This window comes from Branchiostoma lanceolatum, chromosome 15 (genome assembly GCF_035083965.1).
Source record: "Branchiostoma lanceolatum isolate klBraLanc5 chromosome 15, klBraLanc5.hap2, whole genome shotgun sequence".
NCBI lineage: Eukaryota > Metazoa > Chordata > Leptocardii > Amphioxiformes > Branchiostomatidae > Branchiostoma > Branchiostoma lanceolatum.
In genome coordinates this window covers 12766169-12775800 of record NC_089736.1, presented here as the reverse complement: position 1 = coordinate 12775800, position 9632 = coordinate 12766169, and the positions used below count along the sequence as shown (strand labels likewise).

General features: G+C 41.2%; 1 protein-coding gene across 1 annotated transcript; it reads right to left on the bottom strand.

Annotated features, from left to right (window-relative positions):
- Positions 1–382: 382 nt before the first annotated feature.
- On the bottom strand, positions 383–8840 carry LOC136449353 (uncharacterized). Its single transcript, XM_066449368.1, has 10 exons — positions 5978–8840; positions 5561–5673; positions 5052–5110; positions 4118–4287; positions 3464–3635; positions 2833–3006; positions 2335–2427; positions 1757–1961; positions 876–947; positions 383–577 (listed from the first exon to the last, which is right to left on the bottom strand). The coding sequence occupies exons 1-9, from the start codon at positions 8838–8840 to the stop codon at positions 876–878; spliced, it is 3921 nt and encodes a 1306-aa protein (XP_066305465.1). The 3' UTR covers positions 383–577.
- Positions 8841–9632: the final 792 nt, after the last annotated feature.

Here is a 9632-nt window from a genome sequence, read left to right as displayed (position 1 = left end):
CATTTGTATGACCTAGGGTTTGTCCATGCATTCCCCAAACTGTTATAGTTAAAATGTAATGTACATGATTCACCCAGTCAGAGTCAGCGGAATGTAAAACGTCATATGCTTTACGAAGTGGAGTGTCTTCGGGTAAATTTACTAACCGGTATCACCAGTATTTGATAAGTTTTATTTCAGCATCAATCGTGATTGGGAAGGTTCCGTGGCGTTGAAGAAATCACAGCTCGACATTACTTCTGAGTGGCCCCTTCAGCCTTTTACAAACTGGCTTTCAAGGGGCCCAGTCTACAAAATAAAATCACTTCAAACTTGAAGTCAAACATATTATTTAACAAAACGATGTTTTTAAACATGTATCAACAAAACAGTAAGTAAATGAAACTATATACAATAGCAATGTACAAGTAAGAATAGAATAATCAGAACATGGTTGATATTAATGATGATAATAATGGTTTTATGTGGTAACACAAAACCCAGGGCTAACATTTTCAGACCTTGGTATATGTCATCCTTGCTGAATAGACAGCCTCCAGTCAAGGCATTGTGACCACAATGATTCCAGACCTGGCATCTGGAAACAGAGAATTTCAACATAAAAGTAAAGTACGTTATTATGATTATGTTATCATGGTTGAATTCAACTATTTTCTAACAAAACAAAGTGTACTCCCCAGATCTTGAACCAAGAATTGGATTAATCCATTATGTTATGTACCAGCACAGAATGCTGAGTTTTCATGCTTTAAAATCTTACAATTTATTTACCTCTAGTGTCGTACTGCTAGTGTAACCATGTCAAAGTTGGTGGTTGTTTAAAAATAAAGACTTTAAAAAAAAAGAAAACAAAGTAAGACTATCGCCTGACGCACCTAGTAGTAAGCTGAGTACCCACTCTGGTCCCATTCACCACTGGAGACTTTTGGCCGAGGCAGCTTGAATTCCTGAAACAAAAAGGCAAAATCATATGGCTTCCTAGAATGAGAGAATCGGGTGTATTGTCCTCTGAACAATATTGCTACGCAGGATACAATGCTTAAGTGCCATGAAAAGCTGCCTGTGATGTCTTATAATTCGCGGTCTAATACACAAGTGACCATTAGAATGCAAAACAAAGCTGTACACCATGCTGCCAGACAAATCATATCAACTCAACTCAAGAAATAAGATATTCAACAAAGTCTTCTGGTCAAATTTTGGTGAGTCTAGATATTTCGCAAACTCAGATGAGCTATCATGCGACCTGGACAGTATGTCATCGAATGTCAGCTTAACTTCCAATTGAAATATGGTGATGCCGACTTTAAAAAAGGACAAAAAATAAAAACTACTACACCAGCCTACATTACATAATTCAATCCAGTTTATTCAAATCAACCTTGCAGCATGAAAAACAAGCTGAATGCGCTGAATTTGTGCACAATAGTTAAGTACACGAGCAACATCCACAATTAAACAAAAAAGTCAGTAGACCCCCTTACTGGACCCGCGGCACGCTGGCGACGTCGCTGCATCCTAAACTGGATTTGTGTTACCCTTGACTTTATAATAGGAATATCATTCAAACGGTTCAAGTATGACTAATAAGACACAAACAAAACACACGGAATTTGAAAAAAATATACTTTTTTTGTCGATGAAATTTGTTGAGTGCTTTGTCAATTCGATCGGCCGCAGCAACGCCGCCAGCGTGCCGCGGGTCCAGTGAGAGGGGGGCTTAACTTATATGCACGAAAATCACCCATAGTCTTACCCTCTTGGTTGGAACGTTCTCCACCGTAGGGTTCCACTGTCTATTGGGGTTGTGTTCATCACCCTCCTGGAAGGTGGTCAGCTCTCCCTTCAGATAGTTGAACTCGGACCCAGTCAGCCGAGACGCTCGTGCCAGGTTGTTCTGGGGAGAGTCCGAGTTTTGCTGGCCATACTCGTTTGAGTGCGCATCTGTGTTCTTTACTAGACTAGAGTGGAGAGAATGTAGGATGGAAAGTGACCATCATATAAGTATAATATACTGACTATTTAGACTTATTCAGATTGCTTGAATTATATTTGCATTGTGTATATTTTTTGTAATATCTAAACTTGGATGTTTAATCTTCATAGACTTAATCCTAAGATTAGATTCATATCTATAACTTGTTGGTGTCAAATAATTGCGAATTTGGTTGTGGAGGTAAAAAATAGCGAAAGGAGATGCATGGAATAATCCTATGGGACTACCTTTACATATATTTTTTTTCGCATAACTAATATAAGCAATGTTATACTTAAAGGTACGTGTGATCATTGGTACATTGTATGATTTGACGAAAATCAATAAGTATTACTCACTTATAGAGAGGCACAGACTCGTCAGATGGTCTTCCTCTTGTCATGGAGCTGACTGGTCGAGCTGAAGCCAACCACACGTTTTCCTGACCAGGCCTGAAAGGCAAGTACAAAATGAGATGTTTAGAATTTCATACCACTATGTGGTATCACTCACACGCGTACATACGTCAATTGCATCGTATACAATAATCATGCAAGTAGTTTTCGTCAAAATCAGGGTTAAACTCGGGGTACAACAAGTCAATTGTTGCAGCATTTCTATCTTTAAGACTAAGACGGTTTGGCAATGTTATAAGGAGACCATCACAAAACATTCGTCTACAAAGCTAGAAGTTTGCAAATCCCAGACTCCTAGAAAGACTCAAAGTGCTAGAAAAACAAGACGCAGTCTAAACGCCGCAGAAGCTATGGCTCGAGATCGTACAATATGTAAGAACTGTATGGGGAAAGGAGCAAGGGACCAGTCACTGGCCTAAACACTTGTACAGTTAGGCATACCTTTCTATGTCATCCTTTGCGCGCCTCTTGGAACAGCAGAGACATCCCACGAGGAAGCAGATGATCAGGAGCAGAGCCCCTCCTACGCCTGCGCCGACTCCAATTACAGCAATCTGGGACGCGTAGACCTCGCACCTCGCTCCACCATAGTAACCAAACGGAGTGGCTTCACAGCTGGGATGTTCAATAAAGAACAAATATATACAAACTATAAAGATTTATACATTTATTCAGAAACTACAGTTACTTGGAAAAAACTTGCTGAATAATCAAATTGCGTTCAGATGTCCAAACTTCTTGCAGCTTGTTATGATGATCATAAATAATCATTTTATACAAATGCACAATGGGTATTGCATAGTCACAATGGTCATGGTTATTCGCTAGCTTGTTATTTGATTGCCATAGATTTAAATGAATGAAGATTTGTTTTATCTGGATAAGCATCTCACATTTGTGTTGAAATTTCCTTGAGTAACATGAGAGACAAACACTTTTTCAAGATGATGGGAGATTTTTAAAAACTTTGCATGTGTCTTATGAATGAAATAAATGGCTCGCTAGAAGGATTTCAACGAGTAAATTATATTTTTTGGCCAATTTTGGCCTCTACTAGAAAAGAAAGCATTACCTGCATTTTGGTCCCTGCTCAGGTATGACTTCACACTGTCCGCCATTTTTACAGTAGTCGTCTGCGCAGACGCACTGAGCTACCAGCACACCATATATGGTCGTCAGATTGCACATAGCATCAGCACCACAGCCGGCGGTACACAAGCCATCTGCTCCTAGCTCGACAATTTCTACAATAAATTTAAAAAAATTATGTAGCAGCAATCATTGGAATTCTTAATATATCTCACGACAGCTAAATGTTGATAAATACAGCAGTTACTCTGTGGCAGTTACAGAATAATTACTAAAATGGCACATTGTTTTACATTTAGTGTACCTTATGTTTACTCTTGTACTTATATCAAAGTATCAGGGGAAAGGAAACAAGCTACAAGCCAGTAGACTACGTTCAACAATTGCAAACTAACTGTCACTGAAAGTGTCGTACAGCTGTATGTGTCCATATTTTTCATCTATATATAGCTATTTCGTTCGTCAAACAACATCTGCAGCAGTAATGAGCGAACTGGTACCAGTAGTGTAGACATCATCATTAATAATTTCTAACATTTCCTGCTCTCATAAGAGCAATAAATTCTAAATCTAATATGGTAAGTGTAATTGAAGTGAAAGAATATGTCACTCACAATAAGAATGATTGTAATCTCACCTTCGGTTGTAAGTGTAATAGATGTGAAAGAGTCTGGCTCGACACTGAAGTTAGCGATGCGGAAGGTTCCGTTCAGGACTGTGTTTTCCACTGCTCTCATTATCTCGTTATTTGTGGCTGCATCTTCGCTATCAAAGATGACGAGATGTCTCACAATGATGCTCCCAGACCTACATGGTTAAATAAAAGTGAGATAAAGTCATGCTATATGTTGTACAAGCAAAGTTGCATATAGCGAGACTACCCAAATAGCAAAAGTGGTCACTATAAAGTTGTCATTAAAGACAGGTGGTGAAATTATAAACAGGAAGCTGGCCATATGGCAGTCACAATCTAAGGTATCATAAAAAAGGAGCCACTATTGCCAGTTGGTCCTTCCATGTTTACTAAAGGTAGTATTCAGATTTGGCTGTACCATGTTTTAACCTCATTTTTGGACAGACAAGGACGACGTGGCACTACACTCAAGTTTTTTTATAACTTATTTCAACAGCGCCACATACAGAGAAAAGTAAACACATTTCTACACCTGGGTGGAGCGGGGAAAGTCGTGTAAAGTGCCTTTTCCAAGGGCACAACATCGGTGGCGTCAGGGGATTCGAACCCGGGACAGCTGGGTTCTGGGCCGAATACCCCACCATTACGCCACATGACTGTACCATTGTTTCCATTAATGACAAGAGACAAACAAAAGCCGCAAAATTTAGGATCTATCTGTGTCAGTCTCCCTACCATGAGAAAAACAGTGTTACAGTAGCACCTCTTTCCTTACATCAAAGTGAAAAAACTATTATTATGATAGTCTAGTCATACTGGGGATTCTATCGCCTTTTATCTAAGACTACAATAAGATAATCAATATTAGAGTACACACGATAGATAGTCAGTTTTCAACTTAATGTAAAGGATAAAATGTCAAAGTCCTGATACTCACTGGAATCCGAGGATACGGATTTGTTTAAAGCCTCGTTGAGTATCGTATACTGGACGTAACTGTAAAACATATTTAAGATATTACTTTCAAATGCATAATACAATTTGATGAATTCTACATTTTTATGATATGAATCAGTTACATTAAATTTGTCCTCATTCACATGTGATACACAGAGATTGTTTTAAAAGTGAAACTAAGTCCTCCTCAATAAAGATCGTAGCTCAGGTTGCATGTGTCATCTTTTTCATGTTCAGGTAATTCAGCGGTTGTGATTTTTCGAGTTATGAGAATATGTTGATTTCGCAACCAGACTTAGAGGATGCATGCATGCAGGAACAACATTGATAACAAGAAAAACCCAATGTCTCTTAGTGGGAGCATCAAGTCAATCGGTTTATACAAGAACTATAAAACTTTGATAGAAGGTTTTACCATCTATGACAAATAGATGCAGAAAACGTTGTGAATAAGTACACTATATACACAATACAAAAGTTTTAACTCACCTTGCTTAAGCAGCTTTGCTCCAAACTCTTGTAGGCAATAGATGTCGTGTCATTTAAACCCGTTGCATCTCCGTTAAGACTCAGGGAGAAGGCCAATATCTTTTCTGGCTTTCCTATCGCAAATAAAACTTAATACGTAATTAAATTCGGTTTTATCTAACCATTTCCCAATATGCTTAAGAATCCAGATAATAGTATTATGTTATATACAGTTATAAGCAAAAACAAGCTATTGTTATACGGTACATTATTGGTAATGGGTAGTACGATGTAGCTTTCCCACAGTTTGCTTTTCAGCCAAGAAAAAAACGGGTAATGCATACATTTCTTTATAGGAAAAACTGGATTTATTTACATGAGTTTTGCTGTCTAATGCCTACTCGTCGAACTATCTGAAAAAAGTTAAACGTAACAAACCGGGTTTTTCTGTGACTGGAACTTTGGTTGTCGCGGGCTTCTCTGATGGCTTCGTCGTCATGCCAACTCCAGTGGAAGATGGTGCTTGAGATGTTCCAGTCATAGCAGCACTTTGCGCTGGAGACGTTCCAGTCATAGCAGCAGTTTGCGTTGGAGATGTTCCGGTCAAAGCTGAAGTTAGTGCGTCGGATGTTCCAGTCATAGGAGATGATGGCACGTTAGATGTTCCAGTCATTGCAGATGATGGTGCTTTAGATGTTCCAGTCATAGGGGATGATGGCACTGGAGATGTTTCCGTCATGGAGGATGATGGCGCTTGAGATGTTCCTGTCATAGAGGAGGATGGCGCTTGAGATGTTCCAGTCATGGAGGATAATGGTGCTTGAGATGTTCCAGTCATGGAGGATGATGGCGCTTGAGATGTTCCAGTCATGGAGGATGATGGCACTTGAGATGTTCCAGTCATGGAGGATGATGGCACTTGAGATGTTCCAGTCATGGAGGATGATGGCACTTGAGATGTCCCAGTCATGGAGGATGATGGCACTTGAGATGTTTCAGTCATACGGGAAGATGGCGCTTGAGATGTTCCAGTCATAGGAGATGATGGCACTTGAGAGGAGTCCGTCATAGAAGATGATGGCGCTTGAGATGTTCCAGTCATAGAAGATGATGGCGCTTGAGATGTTTCAGTCATACGGGAAGATGGCGCTTGAGATGTTCCAGTCATAGGAGATGATGGCGCTTGAGATTTTCCAGTCATAGGAGATGATGGCACTTGAGAGGAGTCCGTCATAGAAGATGATGGCGCTTGAGATGTTCCAGTCATAGGAGATGATGGCACTTGAGGTGTTCCAGTCATAGGAGATGATGGTGCTTCAGATGATTCCGTCATTGGAGATGATGGCGCTTGAGATGTTCCAGTCATAGAGGAAGATGGCACTTGAGATGTTCCAGTCAAGGAGGATGATGGCACTTGAGATGTTCCGGTCATAGAGGACGATGGCTCTTGTGGTGTTCCGGTCATAGAGGACGATGTCTCTTGTGGTGTTCCAGTCATAGAAGATGATAGTGCTTGAGATGTTCCAGTCATAGGAGATGATGGCGCTTGAGATGATTCAGTCATAGTAGTTGATGGCGCTTGAGATCTTCCAGTCATAGGAGATGGTGGCGCTGGAGATGTTTCAGTCATGGAGGATGATGGCGCTTGAGATGTTACTGTCATAGAGGAGGATGGCACTTGAGATGTTCCAGTCATGGAGGATGATGGCACTTGAGATGTCACAGTCATGGAGGATGATGGTGCTTGAGATGTTCCAGTCATGGAGGATGATGGCACTTGAGATGTTCCAGTCATGGAGGATGGTGGCGCTTGAGATGTTTCAGTCATGGAGGATGATGGCACTTGAGATGTTCCAGTCATGGAGGATGATGGCGCTTGAGATGTTTCAGTCATGGAGGAGGATGGCGCTTGAGATGCTCCAGTCATGGAGGATGATGGCACTTGAGATGTTCCAGTCATCGAAGAGGATGGCGCTTGAGATGTTCCAGTCACAGGAGATGATGGCTCTTGAGATGTTCTAGTCATAGGAGATGATGGTGCTTGAGCTGTTCCAGTCATAGGAGATGATGGTGCTTGAGATGTTCCAGTCATAGAGGATGATGGCGCTTGAGATGTTCTAGTCGTGGAGGATGATGGCGCTTGAGATGTTCCAGTCATGGAGGATGATGGCGCTTGAGATGTACCTGTCATAGAGGAGGATGGCGCTTGAGATGTTCCAGTCATGGAGGATAATGGTGCTTGAGATGTTCCAGTCATGGAGGATGATGGTGCTTTAGATGTTCCAGTCATGGAGGATGATGGCGCTTGAGATGTTCCAGTCATAGAGGATGATGGGGCTTGAGATGTTCCAGTCATAGAGGATGATGGCACTTGAGATGTTCCAGTCATGGAGGATGATGGTGCTTGAGATGTTCCAGTCATGGAGGATGATGGGGCTTGAGATGTTCCAGTCATGGAGGATGATGGCGCTTGAGATGTTCCAGTCATGGAGGATGATGGTGCTTGAGATGTTCCAGTCATAGGAGATGATGGCGTTGGAGATGTTCCAGTCATAGGAGATGATGGTGCTTGAGATCTTCCAGTCATAGAGGATGATGGCGCTTGAGATGTTCCAGTCATATAGGATGTTGGCACTTGAGATGTTCCAGTCACAGGAGATGATGGCGCTTGAAATGTTCCAGTCATGGAGGATGATGGCGCTTGAGATTTTCCAGTTATAGAGGAGGATGGTGTTTGAGATGTTCCAGGCTTTGAGGATGCTGGTGCTTGAGATGTTCCAGTCATAGAGGAGGATGGTGCTTGAGATGTTCCAGTCATAGGAGATGATGGCGTTGGAGATGTTCCAGTCAAAGGAGATGATGGTGCTTGAGATCTTCCAGTCATAGAGGATGATGGCGCTTGAGATGTTCCAGTCATCGAAGAGGATGGCGCTTGAGATGTTCCAGTCACAGGAGATGATGGCTCTTGAGATGTTCTAGTCATAGGAGATGATGGTGCTTGAGCTGTTCCAGTCATAGGAGATGATGGTGCTTGAGATGTTCCAGTCATAGAGGATGATGGCGCTTGAGATGTTCTAGTCGTGGAGGATGATGGCGCTTGAGATGTTCCAGTCATAGGAGATGATGGCGCTTGAGATGTTCTAGTCATAGGAGATGATGATGCTTGAGCTGTTCCAGTCATAGGAGATGATGGTGCTTGAGCTGTTCCAGTCATAGGAGATGATGGTCTTTGAGCTGTTCCAGATGTTGATATTCCAGATGCTGTAGTTTTCGCAGATGTTGGTGTTTGAGAGCTTGTCATTCTAGCTGTTAACAAGAAAGAAATTAATGAAAGATAATAGCTTGCTGCTCATCACATTTAATTTTCAAGATCATGATGATGATTAAAGGTAAGAGATAACCTTAAAATTACATGTGACATCACCATCTAGAAATTTGCAGCCCCACTAAACATATGTTATTTAAACATTTATAAGGAATTACGATGTCTTTTATGCTAAGATAGGGCGATTCCTGTGAGATGACCTTCATTTACCTTTATTTCAGAGGTAAAGTCGAGGTCAATCAGGTCAAAGGTCACTTTAGACGGTTCTGTATTTCTTATCTACCTGCACCTGTCCGCATGTACTGGGTTTAATTGGTGTTAGTGGATTTTTGTTTGCTATTTTGACTGTGCCTTGCCTATGAAATGTAATTGAAATGGTGTCAAAGCAGTTTTAGTGCAAGTCATGCGGAATTAACCACATCAGGGATAGGGGATGGGTAACTACTTGTACATGTGAAGAAGCCCATACACATTGAGGCCTTGTCTTATCAGATCAAGTCTAATGATCTTGTATCAAATATTGTATTGTTTTTGGATTGGCAAACATATGATACACCATCCGCCCCAGCTCGTCTTGTTGAATTCTACTCCTACTTGTGAAGTAGGACTGGTGAAGTAGGACTGAACTGCAGTCCAACCTATCTGTTGTAACCTCGCGATAGACACAGTCGACAGGCGTTCACTACAAACAATATTTTATATTCTTTGGTGAATAGGAGAAATAATCTATGGGACCATAATATGTTGTCCAAATATTAGTACTGTACC

Bases quoted from the DNA above. Each gene is read 5' to 3' on its own strand.
- LOC136449353 (XM_066449368.1), bottom strand. From the start codon at position 8,840: ATGACAAGCTCTCAAACACCAACATCTGCGAAAACTACAGCATCTGGA. The intron at 4,288-5,051 runs GTGAGTATCAGG...TTAACCATGTAG, and splicing joins ATCCGTATCCTCGGATTCCA to GTCTGGGAGCATCATTGTGA. The intron at 3,636-4,117 runs GTGAGATTACAA...AATTTATTGTAG, and splicing joins TATTACACTTACAACCGAAG to AAATTGTCGAGCTAGGAGCA.